This window comes from Felis catus, chromosome A2 (genome assembly GCF_018350175.1).
Source record: "Felis catus isolate Fca126 chromosome A2, F.catus_Fca126_mat1.0, whole genome shotgun sequence".
NCBI lineage: Eukaryota > Metazoa > Chordata > Mammalia > Carnivora > Felidae > Felis > Felis catus.
In genome coordinates, this window is record NC_058369.1 from 114,028,191 (window position 1) to 114,051,020 (window position 22,830).

General features: G+C 41.0%; 1 protein-coding gene across 9 annotated transcripts in view; it reads left to right on the top strand.

Annotated features, from left to right (window-relative positions):
- Positions 1 to 22,830, top strand: part of DNAH11 (dynein axonemal heavy chain 11) — a 372,548-nt gene that overhangs the window by 60,216 nt on the left and 289,502 nt on the right. For 8 of the 9 annotated variants that reach the window (XM_045052477.1, XM_045052478.1, XM_045052472.1 and 5 more), the window contains 9 exons: positions 3,157 to 3,294; positions 3,606 to 3,730; positions 4,280 to 4,475; positions 10,611 to 10,715; positions 11,089 to 11,481; positions 19,524 to 19,856; positions 20,080 to 20,334; positions 20,415 to 20,584; positions 20,842 to 21,064. In XM_045052477.1, coding sequence (XP_044908412.1) covers positions 3,157 to 3,294; positions 3,606 to 3,730; positions 4,280 to 4,475; positions 10,611 to 10,715; positions 11,089 to 11,481; positions 19,524 to 19,856; positions 20,080 to 20,334; positions 20,415 to 20,584; positions 20,842 to 21,064 — 1,938 coding nt within the window. The remainder of the gene's footprint in view (positions 1 to 3,156; positions 3,295 to 3,605; positions 3,731 to 4,279; positions 4,476 to 10,610; positions 10,716 to 11,088; positions 11,482 to 19,523; positions 19,857 to 20,079; positions 20,335 to 20,414; positions 20,585 to 20,841; positions 21,065 to 22,830) is intronic. The other variant, XM_045052474.1, reaches the window with a different exon arrangement.

Sequence of the window (22,830 nt, forward strand, 5' to 3'; positions counted from 1 at the left end):
TGGTCAGTACAGTAAGTGTTTGAAAGAGCATGTTGGGAAATCAGTGCATTTCCCTGCTGTCGGAGGATTGCGCTTCTTTGTTCAATCTCAGTCAGTGTTTGCTTCTGAATGTTAATACAAAATCCAAAGTCAACAAAATAGTGGTTGTAAGGAGAAAGTTTATTTGCATTTTGCTAGGTAGCCGCTAACCAAGCAGGTTTAAAAATGTTTAGCAGTTTCTATAGTAGTTATAATTGATATTACCAGAGGAAAAAAAGCCTAATGTATCTAAACTGACCTCTAAGATACAGTTAAATCTACTTTTTACTTCGAACAATTTTTTGTTGTTGTTGTTGCTGTTTTTCCCCCAGTGAATGTGGTTTATGTACATATTTAGAAAATGTTAACAGGAAAGCTGTTTTTAAAGAACAGGTTTTTCCCCCCATTATTTTGCTTTAATTCCAGTGTAATTAACATATAGTGTTAAATTAGTTGTACAATACAGTGATTCAACATTTCTGTACATTACCTACCTTACTTCAGCTCCATTGGTTAAACATCCAGTTCTTGATTTTGCTCAGGTCATGATCTCCTGGTTGTGAGAGTGAGCCCTGAGTCGGGCTCTGCCCTGGGCAGGAGCCTGCTTGAGATTCTCCCTCTCTGTCTGCCCCTCTCCCACTCAGCCTTGCTCACACCCTTTCTTTCTCTCTCTCTCTCTCAAACAAAGAAAACAATTAAAAACCCCAATCCTGTACATTACTTAATGTTCATCCTATGTGTTCTCTTAACACCCCTCACCTGTTTCATCCATCATCCATCCCACATCCCCTCTGCTAACCACCAGTTCTCTGTTTTTGAGTCTTCTTCTCTTGTCTTTTTTTTCGTTGTTAAATTTCACATACATGATATCATAGGTTATTTGTCTTCTTCTGAGTGATTTCTCTCACTTAGCATTATGCCCTCTAGATCCATCTATGCTGTTACAAGTGGCAAGATTTTATTCTTTTTTTATGGCTCATATTCTATTGTACATATACCACGTCTTTTCTACCCATTCATTTATTGATAGACACTTGGGTTGCTTCCATATTTTGCTTTTGTAAATAATGCTACAGTCACATAGCGGTGTATATATCTTTTCAAATTAGTGTTTTGTATTTGGGTAAATACCCAGTAGTGCAATTACTGGATCGTATGGTAATTCTATTTTTAATTTTGTGAGGAACCTCCATACTGTTTTCCACAGTGGCTGCACCAGTTTGCATTCCCACCAACGGTGCATCAGCATTGCTTTCTTTTTTTTTTTTTCCAGGTCCTCACCAACAGTTGTTGTTTAAAGAAAACAAAAATAGTTTTTTAAATGTTTTGTTTATTTTTGAGACAGAGACAGAGCATGAGTGAGGGAGGAGCAGAGAGAGAGGGAGACAGAGAATCTGAACCAGGCTCCAGGCTCTGAACTGTGAGCACAGAGCCTGATGCGGGGCTCGAGCTCACCCACTGTGAGATCATGACCTGAGCCAAAGTTGGACGCTTCCCCACTGAGCCACCCAGATGCCCGTAAAGAAAATAAATTTTGAGGGGCACCTTAAGAAGGCATAGACGTTGGTGTATGGTTTTCTGCCATCTTGATGGTGTTTACTGACTTTGAGGAGGTATCTTCTTTTAAAGAAATATCTATATAACAGGTCTAGTAACTGACATTTGATGAAACCCACACAGAGTAAGCAAGTGACTAATTTTAAATGACCCCTTGGTTGTTTAGGGCCCGCACCGGGAAGCCCCGGCCCTGGTGCCAGACTGCCCAGTGTCCAACAGCAGCCCTGCCACTAGCTGTGAGAATTTGGGGAAATGACTCCCTCTCCACGACTCCGTTTTCTTCTCTGAAAGATGTGACAACAGCATTGTAAGGCCCTTAAAATACAGTACGTGGCACCTCGCAAGCATTATTTAAACACATCTTATATGACAGTGTGCATTTTAATTACATCGTTTTGCTTGCAAGGAAAGCTGTCTGACGCCGGCACGCAGAAGGATCCACGTGGGGCAGAAGACAAGGCAGGAGGCTAGTGGAGATCCAAGGTCAGGCTCCTCAGATAGCTAAGCCTTGTGGAAACTGGTGGTGAAAGTTCATTTGGATTTGGGTGGGGAGCCTGGACTGAGCGAGAAGGGCTGAAGGACCTTTACTGTCCTGCTTGCCGGTGATGTGATCCTGTTCCAGTCCACTTCTTTTTCTTCTGTCTCCCTATTGGTTTCCTCCCCTTGCTGATAGTTTTTGTTCACTCCTAATTTTGCCACGGTGACTTCAAGCTGCTGTGCCCCAATTCTTTTCCGGAGGAGGAGAGAATGTGATGAGTTCAAGGCATTAGTTTGAGGTAGGACATTCCTGTCAAAGGAGATGTCTGCCTGTGGGATAGTTGCCCTGGGAACAGGTCACCACTATGGCCCGAGGCCACCGTGTCGGGGGTCGCTGGGTGGTGTGGCAGGCAACATGGCTGCCATGCACAGGACAATCACAGTAACTGGTACATTCGGTATAATTTACTATGACTATCACTATCATGAAGTGTATTTATTTTGACGGAAACAGAAACAGCTTGAGTGGGGAGGAGACAGAATCCCCAGCAGGCTCAGCACTGCCAGCTCAGCACGATTAGGGCCACGAACTCGCAAAACCGTGAGATCATGATCTGAGCTGAAATAAGAGTTGGACGCATAACCGGCTGAGCCACCCAGGTGCCCCTGGCAGAATTACTAAAGGTGTGACCTGGAGGGCCTCCATATGGATATTCTTGTATCGAAAGAGCCTACGTGTAGGAGGGGAGAACAAATAAAGAGGGCACACGTTTTACTTCTGTTTTTCATATCTGCACAGTCTCTTCTAAAACATTTCCCGGTGCCCAGCAGGCGGAAGTAGTGTTATCTGCGAGCAGAGACTGCTGATAGGCAGTAGTTAATTTCTGACTCCTCTCATTTTCTGCTGAGGCAGGGAAATTGCTTTACATTTAGTATTTGCTTTATTGGACAAATGTTTTCAATTTGGAGGTACTTCAGGATTCTCTTAGGGTTCTAGAATTTTGTTTTATCTCTAGTCATATAGGAGGTTTAACGGGGGGAAATAATGGAGTATTTGTATTAAAAACCCACAGTTCTTAATCTTGTAACTTTGATTTTTCACAGCTTTTGACCGTATTTGGGAATTTTCTAGAGAAACCGGTTGTCATGGAAATCTTCAGCCCACATTATAGCACACTAGTGCTCATGTTTGACGCGGAGTTGGATATGTGTAAGCAGTTGTATAATGAACACGTGAAGCAGGTAAGTAGGGGGGTGAAGTTGAGCACATCCACAGCATCATTTTTGTGGGTAATGACCATCAATTGGGACTTGATTTAATGATACCTAAAGAGTAGATATGGGCCCTAAGCCTTTTATGCCTTTATTTAATTGGTTTCTTTATGCAGATGAACTTGGCTTAGGACCATAACCCTACTACTCAAGTTCTTAACGCATACATTTTTACGTATTTGTACTGTAACACTACCAAAATGAACAATTGCTTACAAGGTTGGAATGCACTCTGATTACATATTTCCTTTCTTCCTCTTCACCAAAATATCAATTTGCAGATCGAACGTGGAAATGTAGTTCTCCACAGGAATATGCCTTTTACCTCAGGCAACATCAAATGGGCTAAAGAGGTCCTTGAACGACTTCAAACGTTTTGGTCCAATTTTGCATCTCTCCGGTATTTGTAAGTTATTAGGCTTATTTCACGGTAAAACCATCCTAATGAGACAGGCAATTTTTATGGAGGTCAGCGAGCTGTTCATTTTAGCACTTACAGAGTCTTTGCCCTTATATTTGACTCTTACGTGGCTCAGTTCGTTGAGAAGGATTCATCCTCATGATGTTAAAATACATTCAGTGGGACTCTTAAAACTTCATCTCTTTAGGTCCATACATAATTTCTTTTCACTTTTTGTTTTCACTGACAATATGTTGGTAGCTTTTTGTTACTTTTCTTCAGTAACTAGCACTCCTTTTATTTTGCAGATTTTCTGTACCTGCCTCTCTTCTTTGTAGGAATTGGTAACTTTCTGCTGTTGACATTCAGTTACATCTTAGGAGTTCCATTAATTTGATAACTGTCTTTTAAGGCAAAGACAATTCATAACCATTATTGTCATTTATTGTTTCTATTCCTGTTTTTATAGTACATTTTATCATACTTTCTATTTTATATTTTACCGTCAAGTAGTCAAGCTGAAATCTAATATGTAGAAAAATCGTATTCCTACAGATTCTTGGAAAGTCCTGATGATGCCCTAGTTTATCAGAAGTATAATGAAATGACAACTTTGCTAGACCAATTTGAAAATTCTATCTATGATGAATGGAAAAGTAACGTTGATGAAATCTGTGAATTCAATTTGAATCAACCCTTGGTTAAATTCAGTGCCATAAATGGTCTTCTCAGTGTCAACTTTGACCCAAAGGTAGGGGTTTGATATTTTTAAGTTGTTTCATAGATGGCATTTTTATTACAAGTAAATCTCTGATGCTTCCAGCCATTTATATTTAATTTTGGGAGACTGTCAGTGCCATTAGGAATACAACTGAAAACTTAAAAAAAAACAAACAAACTTATTTTTGAGAGAAGAGAGAGCACCAGTGGGGGAGGGGTAGAGAGAAAGGGGGACAGAGGATCTGAACTGGGCTTCACTCTGACAGCAGCCAGCCCGAAGCGAGGCTCAAACCCACGAACCGCGAGATCATGACGTGAGTCGAATTTAGACGCTCAACTAACTGAGCCACTCAGGTGCCCCCTGAAAACAACTTCTAATAGGTTGTAGTTTTAGAGATTGGTTTTCCAAATGCTGTATTAATTACTGTTTATTTTGCCTTGTAATTGCCACTTCTACCTTCACTGAATAATGAGTTGAGAGTGGGGTCCATTCCATTTTACCTTTGTGTTTTTTGATTCCAGCATAGTGTCTGACGTGTGGTAATACCTAATGTTAGCTCAATTGAATGTAATTATAGTCTTTATTAGTTTTCTGGCTTGAATTTTATTTGCTTTTGGTTCACTAAAATTTTATCACAGAAGTTAAGGTTTAGGGAGTCGACAAAATGTATGGAATGAGAGACCTTTTTTAATCCTTTGGGTGGATAATGGTAAATGATTTGTCATAATATCTTTCAAAGGGACAATAAACTCTAATATGTTAAATTAGTAATTCTTATAAAATAGTTTTCAGAAAAACACAAAACAACATATAAACGCCCCAAATAATATGAATAGTTAAGGGGCGCCTGGGTGGCTCAGTTGGTTGAGCGTCCGACTTTGGCTCAGGTCATGATCTCACCGTTCATGAGTTCGAGCGTCGCGTTAGGGTTTGTGCTGACAGCTCGGAGCCTGGAGCCTTCTTTGGATTCTGTGTCTCCCTGTCTCTGCCCCTCCCGTGCTCACATTCTGTCTCTCTCTCTCTCTCTCAAAAATAAAGATTAAAAAAATTTTTTTTTTTAAATGAACAGCTAAGTAGTATCCGGGATGAAATTTACCTTTATTGAAGAGATCATTTTTATTTTATGATAAACCACGTAACAAAAAGAAATTTCATAAATTCTCTGAGGAAGTTTATTTTCTCGAAACTTCCTTACATGTTATGTAATTGATAAGAATGTAATAATGAAAACACAGGAAGTTTAATAGAAATTACCTATGGTTTGCTTATATTTATATATAATGTACTCTCTGTGCATATATTTGCTAAATGATATATATGTAGGCATATATGTATTTTAACTTATTTCCAACTTTGAGAGCTTGGCAGGAGACACAAAATAAGCTTTTTCTTAATGTTTATGTATTTTGAGAGAGAGAGATAGGGGGAGAGAACTAGTGGGGGAGGGGCAGAGAGAGAGAGAGAGAGAGAGAGAGAGAGACAGAGAGAGACAGAGAGAGAATCCTAAGCAGGCTCTGTGCTGTCAGTGTGAGTCCCATGCAGGGCTTCATTTCATGAACCGTAAGGATCTGAGCCAAAATCAAGATTTGGCTATTTACCCAACTGAGCCATTGAGGCACTCCTAAACTTTTCTATTTACCTAAAAGAATGTGCTTTACAGGAAAGGGCAAACATATAAAAATATCTATTTGTGAGTTGCTTTTACAAAAAAATTAGTCAAAATTTGGCTAGTTTTTTTAGATAGTGAAGATTATATACTGTTTTTTAGTGATTTCCCTTTCATGTCAGTTGTATTGTATACCTAGATAGGAAATGGGCCTCATTGGATTTGATTGTCATAATCTGCACCCAAATTCTGATCTGTTGCCCTGAAATAGTACAGAGAATAGCATCACTTAGTTATGTTTACAAACCTTAGCACATACATGTATAAATACATGACCTGGAGAACTGAGGGTTTCTTTCATCCCTAATTTCATAAAACCAGCTTACAGAAACTAAATTCGTGAGAAGTTCCAGGGATAATTCCTGTGTTTATACCTGAAGGGATGATAAAAACACAGACTATATGTTACTAGTTAACCTGTGGTGTAACAATCTAAGGGAGTCAACTGGTCTACCTTAAAAAGGTGTTGTGCAGTCTTTTCCTCAGAGCCTGTGATTCAGAGGTGTAGTCATTTCTGCTACATGACATATGCCTTCCTAAAAATCACTGCACTAGGAAAGATTGCACTGTAAAAAGTACTGGGCTTATGGGGAAAATGGGGTTAGGGCTGTCATACTTTAAAAGCTGTAAGCAAGGGGTGCTTGGGTGGCTTGGATGATTAAGTGTCTGACTGATGTTATCAGCTCAGTTTATGATCTCATGGTAATGAGATCCAGCCCCATGTAGGGTTCTGTGCATAGTGTGGAGCCTTCTTGAAGTTCTTTCTTCGCCTCTCTCTGTCCCTCCCTCACTTGCTCTTTCAAAATAAGTAAATACACCTAAAACAACTGTAAACAATACATTAAAGAAACAGGAATGTAGTACCTCAAGATCATAAAAGCCATATATGAAAAACCCACTGCTACCATCATCCTCAATGGGGAAAAATAGAGCTTTCCCCCTAAGGTCAGGAAAACAAGGATTTCCACTCTCACCACTGTTATTCAACATAGTGTTGGAAGCCCTAACCTCAGTAATCAGACAACACACACAAAAAAGGCATCCAAGTCAGCAAGGAGGAAGTCAAACTTGCACTTTTTGAAGACAACATGATACTCTATGTGGAAAACAAAAGACTCCACCCCAAACTGCTAGAACTGATCCATGAATTCAGCACAGGATTCAGTCACAGGATATAAAATCAGTGTATAGAAGTTGGTTGCATTTCTATACACCAGTAATGAAGTAGCAGAAAGAGAAATCAAGGAATCGATCCCGTTTACAATTGCACCAAAACCCATAATACCTAGGAATAAACCTAATCAGAGAGGTGTAAGATCTGTACACTGAAAACTATAGAAAGTTAATAAAAGAAATTGAAGATTTCCAAAAAAAAAAAAAAAAAAAAAAAGAAAAACATTCCATGCTCCTGGATAGGAAGAACATATATTGTTAAAATGTCAATACTGTCCAAAGCACTCTACATACTCAATGCAATACCTATCAAAATAACACCAGCATTCTTCACAGAGCTAGAAAAAATAATGCTCAAATTTGTATGGAACCAGAAAAGACTCCGAATAGCCAAAGCAATCCTGACAAAGAAAACCAGAGCAGGAGGCATCACAATTCCAGTCTTTAAGCTGTATTACAAAGCTGTAATCATCAAGACAGTATGGTACTGGCATAACAGACACATAGATCAATTGAACAGAAGAGAGAAGCCATAAATGAACCCACAAAGGTATGGCCAACTTATCTTTGACAAAGCAGCAAAGAGTATCCAATGGAGTAAAGACAGTCTCTTCAGTAAGTGGTGCTGGGAAAACTGGACAGCGACATGCAGGAGAATGAACCTGGACCACTTTCTTACACCATACGCAAAAATAAACTCAAAATGGATGAAAGACCTAAATATTAGAAAGCTATTAAAATCTTAGAAAAGATAACAGGCAAGAAATTCTTTGACCCTGGCCACAGCAACTTCTTACTAGACATGTCTCCGTAGGCAAAGAAACAGAAGAAAAATGAACTATTGGGACCTCATCAAGATAAAAAGCTTCTTCACGGTGAAGGAAACTATCAGCAAAACTAAAAGACAGCTGATGGAATGGGAGAAGATACCTGCAAATAACCTATCAGATAAAGGGTTAGTATCCAAAATCTATAAAGAACTGATTAAATTCAACACCCAAAAATAATTCAGTGAAGAAATTGGTAAAAGACACTTTTCCAAAGAAAACATACAGATGGCTAACAGACACATGAAAAGATGCTCAACATCACTCATCATCAGAGAAATACAAATCAAAACCACAATGAGATACCACCTCACACCTGTCAGAATGGCTAACATTAACGACTCAGGCAACAATAGATGTTGGTGAGGATGCAGAGAAAGAGGATCTCTTTTGCACTACTGGTGGGAATGCAAACTGGTACAGCTACTCTGGAGAACAGTTGGGGGTTCCTCAAAAAATTAAAAATAGAACTACCCTATGACCCACTAATTGTACTACTAGGTATTTATCCAAGGGTTACAGGTGGGATGTTTCGAAGGAGCATATGCACCCCAGTTTTTATAGCAGCGCTGTTGACAATAGCCTAAGTCCGGAAAGAGCCCAAATGTCCATCGACTGATGAATGGATAAAGAAGATAAAGAAGATTTGTGTGTGTGTAATATTTCTCAGTAATCAAAAAGGATGAAATTTTGCCATTTGCAACAACATGGATGGAACCTAGAGTGTATTATGCTAAGCGAAGTAAGTCAGAGAAAGACAACTATCATATGACTTCACTCATATGTGAAATTTAAGATACAAGACAGATGAACATAAAGGAAGGGAAGCAAAAATAATATAAAAACAGACAAACCATAAGAGAGTCTTAAATCCAGAGAACAAACTGAGAGTTACTGGAGGCAAGGTGGGTGTGTGTGTGGGGGGGGTAGGCTAAATGGGTAAGGGACATTAAGGAGGACGCTTGTTGGGATGAGTACTGGGTGTTATATATGAGTGACGAATCAGTAAATTCTATTCTGGAATTACACTGTATGTTAACCAACTTGGATGCAATTAAAAAAAAGGGAAAAAAAGAAAGAGGCAAACCAAGAAACAGACTCTTAACTAGAGAGAACAAACTGATGGTTATCAGAGGGAAGGTGGGTGGAGTCATGGGTGAGGTAGGTGATGGGGATGAAGCAGTGCACTTAATGTGATGAGCCCTGAGTGTTGCACAGAAATGTTGAATCACTGTATTGTACACCTGAAACTAATATCACACTGTGTGTTAATGAATTTAAATAAAAATTTAAAAAAACAGGAATGTAGGAAAAACAGCATTATTTTATACATTTTAAATGGCTAAATAAATAATATGTAGCTACCACAGTAAATATGACTTTCCCTTGACAAAGACCTGAAGTTTGCTCATGGAAGTAGGTGTTGGAAAGGTTGCAGTTTGTGTGTTACTGTGAAGTGATGGAAGGAGAGTTCTCTGATACCAGGCAGAAAGTTGTACCCCCCTCCCACCCCTGCAGGTGAGTGGGCGTGGCTCCTCATGCGTGAATGAACTGAAGTACTTGGTGGCTGTTTGCATATGAGCATTTTGTGTATTTCTAAATGATTTTTTTAATTAAAAAGGTTTTTTTAATATTTATTTTTGTGAGAGAATAAGAGTGTGAGCAGGGGAGAGGCAGAGAGAGAGGGAGACACAGAATCTGAAGTGGGCCCCAGGCTCTGAGCTGTTGGCTCAGAGGTTGGCGAGGGCTTGAACTCACGAGCCAAGTCGTGAGGTGATAACCTGACCCGAAGTTGGGTGCTTAACTGACTGAGCCATCCAGGCGCCCCTAATTTTTAAAATTTTTATTGGAGAGCATGAGGGGCAGAGAGACAGAATTCCAAGCAGGTTCCACACTCATTGGGGAGCGGACGCGGCTCACTCCTATGATCCTGGGATCATAACCCAAGCTGAAATAGACACTCAACCAACTGAGCCACCCAGGTGCTCAGTACCTATTTCTAAGCTTTCCAGTTGAGTTGGGTGCAGTTTTTACTTTTACCTGGTGTTTCTTCCTAATGAAATTGCAGATAAGCATAGACAAAATAGGTGGTATCCTTACTTTGCTAGTGTATCAATCACATTGAAACACATTTATGTTTTCAAAACAAACATTGTAACAGGAAGAAGGTACTGGGAAAACATTGAGGTCCGTTTATGGCCTTCAGTTTCACGTGTCCATGTGCACCTGTTGCTGTCTTTTGCTTAAATTCTTTCCCTGACTGTGGGCCATAACCAGTGATAGATACTTTATTATTTATATTTCCACATCATAAGGAATGTATGATTGTTACGTGTATGCTTAAAAAGCCTGTGAAACAGCAGCCTCAGTCAGTTAAGCTTTGACAGTTTGAGAGTATTGTAACCATTGGATGAAATTTTAAGTGTTGGGATTTTAATGTGTGTTGAAAGAGAATGCTCTTCTTAAAATACATAATGATCCTTGATTTTCTTTTAAAAGCTAGTGGCTGTATTGAGAGAAGTGAAATACCTTTTGATGTTGAAGAAATCCAACATACCAGATTCGGCTTTAGCCATCTTCAAAAAAAGAAACACTATTTTAAAGGTTAGTGTTTTTAGGGTATTTTTTGAACAGAAATATTTTTTTTACTTGTGTTTTTCTTTTTTTACTTTTTTGAGAGAGGGAGAGTGAGCGTGAGCTGGGCAGAGGGGTGGAGGGAGAAAGAGAATCTTAAATAGACTCCACATTCATCATGGGGCCCGATGCAAAGCTTGATCCCATGACCCTGGGATCATGACCTGAGCCAAAATCAAGAGTCAGATGCTCAGCCGACCAAGCCACCTACGCACCGCTGAACACAAGAACAAGTGTCTTGATTTGTAATTATTAACATGTAGACCAATAGTACTTTGATGCCTTTAAGATACATAGCTATAACATATTTGGCCCTTTTTGTTTGGGGATTTCCTTTGCTCAGTACATTGGAAATCTTGAACTTCTTGTGCAAGGATATAATCAGCTGAAGCAGACTCTTCTGGAAGTGGAATACCCTCTGGTTGAAGAGGAGCTGAGGGCCGTGGATGAGCAACTACAGGCAGCCGCGACGTCGCTGACGTGGCAGGATGACTGCTGGGGATACATTGAGAGGGTGCACACAGCGACGGCGGAATTGGCACACAGAGTTGAGCGTGCGCGGAGCAATGTTAAAGTGATCCAGCAAACCATGAAGGCGTGGGCCGAGTGTACGCTTCTGCCCAGGAGGGAGCACCGAAGGGAGGCTGTCTTTACCTTGGAGGACAAGAGTGATTTGTTCTCTAAAAAGTACAAGCGAATTCAGGAAGATGGCTGCAAGATACATAACTTGGTGGAGGTAATTGCTTTTAAGGTTTTGAAATAGATTGAAGAGCTTTTCAATTAGCTGAGAAGGCAGCAGACCTACACAACCTTATAATGTAGGATTGTTTTATTAGGGTTGAGAGAGCTTTATGTGTGGTTTTGTTAAGCATTTAAAATGGAGAAATTTGTCTTGCTCGCCTATTGGAATGTGAGATATTTTCATGAAACGCAAAGGCTAGAGAGGGGATCCTTGTGTTTGTCATAGCTACATGCTCTTCTGGCAACTGTCCATAGCTAGCATTGTTGGTGGGGTGCCTGTCTGTGTCAGCCGTCTTGTCTGCGTCCTCTCCTGCCACCCTCTCAACCTTCTAAGGGTGGTGATAGTAGTCACTCTTTTTTTTTTTTTTTTTAACAAGTATTTGAATTTTTAAAACTATTCTAGAGTTGTCAATTTAAGAGAAAATAAAATAAAATAGAACAAGGCAGAAAAATAAAAGTAACCAAACAAAAAGTCCCTTATCTGTTGGACCTTATATTTTACTTGGAAAATAGAGACAATAACAAAAACAGAATAAGTCAATTGGTCATAGGATAAATGGTAAAAAATAGAGCAGGTAGGATACGGAATCATTGGTAGGGGAGGTGTACTTTTTAAAATTCTAGTTAGTTAACATTCAGTGCGATATTGATTACAGAGTAGGATTCAATGATTCATCACCTATGTTCAACAACCAGCGCTCATTACAACAAGCTCATCACCCATCTAGTCCGATTTCCACCCTCCTCCCTCCGTCAACCCTTAGTCTATTCTCTATCATTAAGTCTTTTGTGATTTGTTTCCTTCCCTGGTCTTTTTATCCCCCCCCCCGCTTTCCGTATGTTCATCTGTTTTGTTTCTTAAATTTCACATATGAGTGAAATCATACGGTATTTGTCTTTCTCTGATTTATTTCACTTAGCATGATACATTCTAGTTCCATCCACATCATTGCAAATGGCAAGATTTCATTCTTTTTGATTGCTAATATTCCATTGTATGTGTGTGTGTGTGTGTTCGTGTGTGTGTATCACATTTTATTTATCCATCATCAGATGAACATTTGGGCTCTCTCCATAGTTTAGCTTTTGTTGATAATGCTGCTATAAACATTGGAGTGCATGTACCCCTTTGAATCTGTATTTTTGTCTCCTTTGGATAAATACCTAATAGTGCAATTGCTGAATTGTAAGGTAGTTCTAGTTTTAGTTTCTTGAGGAACCTCCACACAGTTTTCCAGAGTGGCTGCATCAGTTTGCATTCCCACCAGTAGTACAAGAGGATTCCCCTTTCCCACATCCTCACCAACACCTGTTGTTTGTTGTGTTGTTAATTTTAGCCATTCTAACGGGTGGTTATCTCCCGTTGGAGATAACCATGAGGTGGTATCTCATGGTTTTGATTTGTATTTCCCTGATGATGAATGATGTTTAACATCTTTTCATGTGTTGGCTGTCTGGATGTCTTCTTTGGGAAAGTGTCTATTCATGCCTTCTGCCCATTTCTTAACTGGGCTGTTTTTTGGGTGTTCTGTTTGATAAGTTCTATATTTTGGTTATTAACCTTTTAACAGATAGATAATTTGCAAATATCTTCTCCCATTTCATAGGCTGCCTTTTAGTTTTGTTGATTTTTTACTTTACTGTGCAGAAGCTTTTTATCTAGATGAAGTCCCAGTAGTTTATTTTTACTTTTGTTTCCCATTGGCAACATGTCTAGTAAGAAGTTGCTGTGGCCAAGGTCAAAGAGGTTGCTGCTTGTGCTCTCCTCTAGGATTTTGATGGTTTTCTGTTGGACATTTAGATCTTTCATCCATTTTGAATTTCTTTTTGTATGTATGGTGTAAGAAAGTGGTCCAGTTTCATTCTTCTGCCTGTAGCCATCTGGTTTTCCCAACACCATTTGTTGACGACTGTCTTTTTTCCACTGACTACCCTTTCCTGCTTTGTTGAAGATGAGTTGACCATATAGTTGGGAGTCCATTTTTGGGTTTTCTATTCTGTTCCATTGATCTATGTGTCTGTTTTTGTGCCCATACTATATAGTACATATATTATAGCTTTGTAATATAGCTTGAAATCCAGGATTGTGATACCTCCAGTTGTGTTTTTGTTTTTTAGGATTGCCTTGGCTATTCAGGGTTTTTTGTGGTTCCATATAAATTTTAGGATTGTTTGTTCTAGCTCTGAACAATGTTGGTAATATATTCATAGGGATTGCATTAAATGTGTAGATTGCTCTGGGTAGTATAGACATCTTAACAATGTTTTTTCTTCTAATCCATGAGCATGGAAGGCTTTTTCATTTCTTTGTGTCCTATTCAGGTTTTTTCATAAGCGTTCTATAGTTTTTGGAGTACAGATCTTTTACCTCTTTAGTTAGGTTTATTCCTAGGTATCTTACCGTTTTAGGTGCAATTGCAAATTGGATTTGTTCCTTGATTTCTTTTTCTGCTGCTTTGCTAGCGGTGTATAGAAATGTGACAGATTTCTTCACATTGATTTTATATCCTGTGACTTTGCTAAATTCATGTACTGCTTCTAGCAGTTTTTCAATGGAGGCTTTTGGGTTTTCTACATAGAGTATCATGTCATCTGTGAGTAGTGAAAGTTTGAGTTCTACCTTGCTGATTTGTATGGGGGGGTATTTTATATGAAGTGGTTTGAAACACTTTCTTAATAAGGTAGCAGTTCTGCATTGAACCAGAAGGGAAAGAGAATGAGCCATGTAGATATCAGAAGGATGCTGTAGGTAGCAAAAGTACAGAAGTTTGAGGAAAGAACACGGTTGGCCTGTCCCAGGATCAGTTAGAGAGCCAGCATGCCTGAAGCAGAATTCATAAGGGGAATAGTGGTAGCTGATAAAAGCTTAGAGGGGACTAAGTATCCATCATAGGGGATGGACAGGCCATTATGAGAAATTTGGTTTGTACTGGGAGGTGAAATGGCAGCAGAGACTCTCTGTTCCAAGGCTTGGCCTGTTGACTGTAAATCAGAGGTTGGGGAGCAAGGAGGGGGTAGGAGGTAGAGAGACCATTAGGAGATTAGTTTAATAATTCAGGCGACAATGGCTTGGGTCAGAATGGTAGTGATAGAAGCAGTCATGCTGGATGTATGTTGAAGTTAGAACCACCAGGATTTGCTGTGGTGAGTCAGGAGAGAGCGATGTCAAGGATGAGTTGAGATTTTTTGGTCTGAGCAACTGGAAAATTGGAGTTTCCCTTTAGTGATACGGGGAAGACTGTGAGAGAGTGGATTTTGCATGAAGAGAGAGGCTTTGGTTTGGGCCATGTTAGTGAGAGAGGCACGCTCAAGGGGATATTTTGCGTAGGCTGGCACTGCAGTCGAGTCTGGACTTTGGGGTTAGAAGTCTAGGCCAGTGACACAGAGCTGAGAGCCGGGAGCATGTATGTCATATGGGAAGCCACAGACTTACCTGGGTTCAGGTAGGGATTAATTGTAGATAGAAGAGAGGCCCGAGGACTGACCTTGAAGTCATCCCTGAGGCCAGGGAGGAGGGCAAGGTCCAGCACAGGAAGCGGAGAAGGCCAGTGAAGTAGAGGGAAAATCAAGAGAGATGCTGTCCTGGAAATCCCGTCAAGAAGGGATTTCAAGAAGGAGGAAGCATTTGACTTTGTCCCATCCTGATTTACGACCGGAAAATGAGGGCCGAGACTGGCAGTCAGATTTTGCACCATGGGAGCCATTGGTGACTGTGACAGAGCTAACTCAATAGAATGGAAGCCAAACTGGAGCGACTGACGAGAATGGGAGAAATGGGACCAGAAATCCACTAAATTGAGGAGCTCTAGGGGGCGGGAACTGAAAACTGCACAGTGCCTGGGGCGTGTCAGGGATGGGGAGGATTTTATTTTATTTTGTTTTGTTTATTTATTTATTTATTATTTTTAAATTAAAATGGTTTTTTAAAAATGTTTATTTTTGAGAGAGATAGAATGTGAATGGGGGAGGGACAGAGAGAGAGGGAGACACAGAATCTGAAGCAGGCTCCAAGGCTCTGAGCTGTCAGCACAGAGTCCAACATGGGGCTTGAACTACTGAACCACGAGATGGTGACCTGAGTGGAAGTCAGCTGATTAACCGACTAAGCCACCCAGGTGCCCCATTGTTTTGTTTATTTTTGATTAAGATTTTTAAAAGTTTATTTATTTATTTTGAGGGAGGGAGGGAGGGAGAGGAGGGAGAGAGAGAGAAAATATGTGAGTGGGGGAGGGGCAGAGAGAGAGAGAGTGTGTGTGCGAGGGGGCGCAGAGGGTGCAGAATCCCAAGCAGGCTCCGTGCTATCACTCAGAGTCTGATCTGGGGCTCAATTTCACGACAATGAGATCATGACCTGAGCTGAAATCAAGAGTCATATGCCTAACCAATTCTGCCATGCAGGTGCCTTGGGAAGATTTTTTTTTTTTTAAGTTTATTTATTTTTGAGAGAGACAGAGACAGTGTGAGTGGTGGAGGGGGAGAGAGAGAATCCCAACCAGAGAATCCCACCGACAGTGCAGAGCCCGACATAGGACTCAATCTTGCGAACTGTGAGATCATGACCTGAGCTGAAACTAAGAGTTGGACTCTTAACCAACTGATCCACCCAGGCACCCCTGGGAGGATTTTATTTTTAATGCTGGTTGATGTTTTTGGGTGATAGAAGTTGATTGGGATGATCTAGGAGAGGAGAAATAATGACTGAGGAAAGTCTTGGAAGGAATGGGATTGCATACATACATGGGGATGTTGGCTGTAGACAGGAACATGGGCAGCTAATCTGTAGTGACTGGAGAGAGGACAGCAAAGTACAGGATTGTGGTGCTCACAGAGGGGCAGCTCTGGTGAAGGGAATGTGGGGAAGTTCATTTTTCATTCTTCATAAGGAAAAAAGAACAGGAACCAAAGAGCAAATTCAGTATTTCCTTCTGAGTGCATTTGTTATATGGACTCTCTATAGACAGACACGGTGCTCAGACCAGTGTCAGGCTGTCCTGTTGAAACAAGACCACAGGGAAGGTAGAGGGCCTGGTGGGTTACTATGGCAGCAATCTAGGTGACAGATGGTGGTACCTGGACCGGGGAGGTGACTGTGGAGATAATTAGGAGTGGTTGGGTTCTGCATATATTTTAAATTAAGTAAAACAAACAGAATTGGATGTGAAACATCAAAGAAGGAGGCTATTCTGAGAGTTTGGTGCCCATCAGCTGGAAAGATGAAGTTGCAATCCATTCAGACATTCAGGTGGGAAAGGCTGTGTGAGCAAGAGGACAGCTGAGAAGGAAAGATCTCAGTCTTAGACATTTAAAAAAAATGTTTATTTTTGAAAGAGAGAGAGAGAGAGACAGTGTGAGCAGGGAAGAGGCAGAGAGAGAGGGAGACACAGGGTCTGAAACAGGCTCCAGGCTCTGAGCTGTCAGCACAGAGCCCAACATGGGGCTCAAACTCACAAACTGTGACATCAAGACCTGAGCTGAAGTTGACAAACAGACTGAGCCACCCAGGTGCCCCTAATGTGAGGCGTCTGTCAGATGAGGAGGAGTTGTGGCAGCAGTTGGATTTACTAGTTCTGGAGTTTGGGAAAGGGCTGTAAACTGGAAGTGCCCGTGAAAAAGAAGTCGGTGGCCATGCCATTTAAGCTCATGAGATCCCCAAGAGCTGTGTAGCTAGAGAACAGAAGTAAGTCAAGGGCAGGTCTGTGGGGAAACAGGGAGGAGGAAGAAGAACGAGCCCAAGGTGCAGAAAAGGAACATGACACAGTAGGAGGAAAACCAGGAGAGGCTGGCGAATGAGGATGAAGACACAGAGTGAAGAAGGAGTGTGAAGGAGAACACACCTGTTCACCAAAATGTGACGTGTGGCGCACTGGATATGCTGTGTTGAGCATAGTGTAGCAAAAAAAGAAAAACATTAATACGGGTTTCAAAGTTTCTTTTGGCTTCCTAGTTTGTCTGAAGTTTCTAAGTTTTAATTTTTCTTACTGATAACAGCTTGCTCGGACAGACTTTGTCACGGCTTTCTTTCTTTGATTGCTGCCTGTATGAGCATTCTAGGGCTGCGGTAACAGAGTACCACGAATGGGGGGCTTGTAGTGTCAGAAATGTATTCTCTCACAGTCTGAAGGTAGAAGTGTGAAAGCAAGGTGTGGGCAGGGCTGTGACGTGTTTGGAAAAGACCTGCCCTCGGGAGTCCAGAGGTCCTGTTTCTAGTTCTAGCTTAGTTGCTAACTTCCTACCCCTGTGACACTTGGTATGTCTTAGGTCTTTGTTTTTATATCTTTAAAATGAAGAGACTTAACAAGATGGTCTTTAAGGTTTTTTGTGTTTTCGGCTCTAAGATCTATATTTCCTCTTTCTAGTGCACACAAAGGAGCTGAGACTGCTATGTACAATTGCCCAAGATGTCTACTGCACAACTCCAGGGTAGTGGGTCACGTATACTACAGATATATACGGATATGAATAGTCCACCTGGATGGGCAAGATAGCATTTCTCAAAGGAGAGGCCCTTAAATTTAAGGGCAAGAAATCCCTCAAAGAACTTTCTAATCTTGGCCCATTTTTATCACCTCTTTATTTCTGGTTCTCGCAAGTAACACACACCTTTGAATCCTGGATCATACATCCACAGTAGCAAAAGATCAAAAAAAAAAAAAGCAAAGAGTATAGTCTGCCTTGTAACCAGCTCTTATTCCAGGGTCTCCTTTTGTCTGTGCTCTCGTTTCTGAGTTGGGCCTCTGCTCTCTGGACCGTAATGCCTAAGTAACCTTTGCCACTCAGAAAGGTGTCTCTGGAATCAGCCGTGCTGCCCACCTGATCTTTTCAAATCTGTGTCCCTAGGTCTGTCACACTGTATGCCCCCCCTCTAGCAGTCTTGATGCATATCTGTGTCCGACCCTGTCATGCCCTACTGCCTATTCATCACTCACACTCGGGAGATGTTGAAGTAGAAGAACTTAATATTGTTGAAGCACAAAGAGAGTTTCGACTTCACCAAGCCTGTTTTCCCCAAGCTGGGTTGCTATTCCATAGGCGACTTATAGGTGCTTTGCACAAAGTGTTCTTTGTGTTTTGGTTAAACCAACATAAGTCAACTTATAATAGTGGAACAGCGAATCTCCAAGAAAGGCCTGCAGGACAGAGCGCTTTGCTGACTTAGTGACCTTGGATGTTCCAGAACAGTGTTCTCTGAAGGGCCAGTTTGGGAAACCTATACCTTGGGCCCTGGAAGACCATGTCCTAGGCCCCTTGGAGTTAGGGACAGAGCAAGAACTGGAGCCTGTGTCCAGGACATACAGAATGTGTTCGGAACTCAAGAATTTCTTGTTCGCATTTGAAGATGCAATTTTTTTTTTCAACGTTTATTTATTTTTTTGGGGGACAGAGAGAGACAGAGCATGAACGGGGGAGGGGCAGAGAGAGAGGGAGACACAGAATCGGAAACAGGCTCCAGGCTCTGAGCCATCAGCCCAGAGCCTGACGCGGGGCTCGAACTCACGGACCGCGAGATCGTGACCTGGCTGAAGTCGGACGCTGAACCGACTGCGCCACCCAGGCGCCCCTGAAGATGCAATTTTCATAATTATTTTTCCTTTAAAGAATGACTTTTGAATGTATTTTATAACTGATACAAATGTCACAACAACCTGCTTCGATCTTTACTATTTAGCTTAAGGTTCTACAACCTAGCATTTAAATGTTCCTGACTTGTGCAGGAGCAAAATATTTTTTTTTTTTAATTTTTTTTTTCAACGTTTATTTATTTTTGGGACAGAGAGAGACAGAGCATGAACGGGGGAGGGGCAGAGAGAGAGGGAGACACAGAATCGGAAACAGGCTCCAGGCTCCGAGCCATCAGCCCAGAGCCTGACGCAGGGCTCGAACTCACAGACCATGAGATCGTGACCTGGCTGAAGTCGGACGCTTAACCGACTGCGCCACCCAGGCGCCCCTATTTTTTTAACAAAATATTTAAACGTAAAGCTTTCATTTTTGTACTCACTGTTGTTTATACTCCTCTGTTAATATTTACATTTGTAGGAAAACAGGAAGCTCTTCAGAGCAAATCCTTCTCTGGATACGTGGAAGATTTATGTAGAATTCATTGATGACATTGTGGTGGAAGGCTTTTTTCAAGCTATCATGCACGACTTAGACTTCTTTCTGATGAATATGGAGAAACAACTGAAACCTGTGCCGTTTTTTCAAGCACAGATGATCCTCACGCCCCCTGAGATTCTGTTTAAACCTTCTTTAGAACGAGAGGCTGGGGATGGCTTCTATGATCTGGTGGAGGGAGTGCTATGCAGTAGTTTCAGAATGTCTGCCCAGATGAAGCGGGTGGCAGCACATCTGGAAATCGCCAATTATCAGGTATTTTCTTTGTAAATGGGTATTTATGTTTTGTTAATGATTCAAACAGAAATTGAGGTAATGGGGAGCACTAGGAAATGAGACACTGGGAAACGACAACACAGTTTTTGATTGATTGTACCAACTGCTTTCCCATTGAAGAATTTCAGTGGGTAAGTTCTGTTGCATATAGTTGATGAAGCGAGGTTGCTTTTAATAAACGCTTGGCTTTCCTCTCATTTAGAATGACATGGAGAATATGTTAGGCCTGGCGGAAGTCAGGCAGGAGATAATGAACAGAGTGGCAGATGTCATCAACAAAGTCTTGGACTTTAGAAATACCCTGGACACATACGCTTACCTCTGGGTTGATGACCGATCCGAGTTCATGAGGCATTTTCTCCTGTATGGCCACAGTATGTCATCTGAGGAGACAGATGCTCATGCAAACGAAGAAGTCCCCGAACAACCACCGACTCTCCAACAGTTCAGAGAACAGGCAAGGAAAACCATTAGTGTTTAAGGTACTTCTTTGCTTTTGACTGAACTGTTACAGTCATTTTTTTTTTCTAATTATAGATTGACATTTATGAAGCTTTGTATGTTCAGATGAGCAAGTTTGATGACTTCAGAGTGTTTGATAGCTGGTTCAAGGTGGACATGAAGCCCTTCAAAGTGAGCTTGCTGAACATTATTAAGAAATGGAGCTGGATGTTTCAGGAGCATCTTTTGAGATTTGTCGTAGACAGGTAGCCTTCTTTGCTTTGGTATTTGGAATTACAACTCTGAACAGCTGACTGCTTTCTAATATTGAGATCAAAATTTTAAGAACATTAAAACTGCCGGTTTCTTAACAGAGATAACGAGTGATGTTTAAATAGGTAAATAGTGACCATAAGATTCTATCAGAAGTCTTCCAAAGGTTTTAATGAGCTTAATTTGGGTTTGCATGTCTTTGTGTGTGTGTGTGTGTGTGTGCGCATGTATATTTCTGTGTATTTAATAGTCTGAACGAGCTACAAGACTTTATAAAGGACACAGATGCTGGACTTCAGAGAGATTTAAGTGAGGGTGATCATGATGGTTTGGTTGATATCATGGGCCATCTTCTGGCGGTAAGAAGCCGACAGAGAACTACTGATGAACTCTTCGAACCACTAAAACAAACCATCGCACTCTTGGAAACCTATGGCCAGAAGATGCCTGAGCAAGTCTATATTCAGCTGGAGGTAAGCGTACTGGTAAAATAACCACAGTTAACTTAAGTTGAGCACCTACTTTAGCCAAGCTCTTTACATCCCCTCTCTTATGCCATCCTTTAACAACGTACACTGTAGACGCCTGCTTGTATTTTACAGGTTAGGGAGGGATCTGAAACTTAAAGAGTTAATAAATTTTTCAAAGTCACACAAATCGTAAAACCAGCCAGCACAAATCTAGGAGTGTTTCATGCCAAAATACTCCATCTCAACTGCTGTCCTTCACTGCCTTCTTATTGGACGGTATTTAGGTAACAGCCTCGGAGTTGCTCTTTGGAGTTCCACCTTACCTTGACTTTAAGACCTGAAATATATTCCAGTTCTCTTTCATTGAAAGCTGTCTGTCCGTTGAGAGGAGTCCTAGTCTTTGGAAGCATATTATGGACGCTTTAATAAAGAATAAAGGACAGGGGGCGCCTGGCTGGCTTAGTCAGTTAACCGTCGCACTCTTGATTTCTGCTCAGGCTATGACCTCACAGCTTGGAGCCTGCTGATCTCTCAGAGAGATTTTTTTTCTGTCCGTCTGTCTCTGCCCCACCCCCACTCTTGCTCTCTGTCTCTCAAAATAAATAAACTTAAAAAAGAATAAAGCCCAATTTGGTTGGAGAAATCACTGTTTTCTGAATAGGAGTTGCACGTTGTCCTCCTGTTTCTGTCCTTTGGAAAAACTTGGTGGCTGCTCTGTGCCCAGTGCTGAATAAAGTTGTGGTAGTTAGAATTAAAACCACGAATCAGGAGCTCACAGTTCCCATGCCTATATCGGAGTATTGTAGATCGTATATTTGCATCATCCACCAACTTCCAGGATGGACTTAGGTTTCACCTTGCACAGGTGAATGAATAGTGGACACATTAATGTAAACACACTCGTATTAAATTCTAGCTCAGCGAGTAGAGTGTGGAACCCAGACGTAGATTTGATTTTGAGTACCGTACGAGTTCATCCCATCTGCTTGTCTCAGAGCATGCTCCCTCTTCAGGAAAATATCTCTCCACATCTTTTACATTTAACATTGGTACTGTGTCCACTTCCCCCACTTTTTCTTTTTTTGAGGTGAAATTTACCATTCACATGACATAAAAGTGATCATTACAAAGTACATGGCATTTAATATGAACATAAGGTTGTGTAACCACCACCTCTCATCTCCATACCCTCTCATCACTCCGAAAAGGACGTCCATGCCTATTGGCCTTCTTTGCCCGTGACTTCTCCCTTGCACTCTGCCCCCAGTCCTTGGCCCTTGCCAGTCTTCTGTTTCTGTGGGTTTACTTCTTCTAGATACTTCCTACATGGAATTGTACAATACAGGGTATTTTGTGTCTGGCTTCTTTCACTTGGCATAATATTTTTGAGGTTCATTCACATCGTAGTATGTGAATGCTGCTTTCTTTCTCGTGTCTGAATAATGTTACATTGCATTTATATCTACCACAACTTAAGTCTTGATGGACATTTGGGTGGTTTCCATCTTTTGGCTATTATGAGTCGTGCTGGTGTGAACATCGGTGTACAAGTAACTATTTGAGTAGCTGATTCCTTTTTTTTTTTTTTTTTTTTTTTTTTTTTTTGAGTACCTGCTTTCAGTTTCTTGTGGAACACACTTAGAAGTGGAATTGCTGGGTCCTGTGGTGATACTAAGTTTAACTTCTTGAGAAACTGCCAAACTTCTTGCATTTTGTTTCGTGAAGATTGAATGCAGCAGTGTATTTACAAGCGTTATCTTGATTACAGA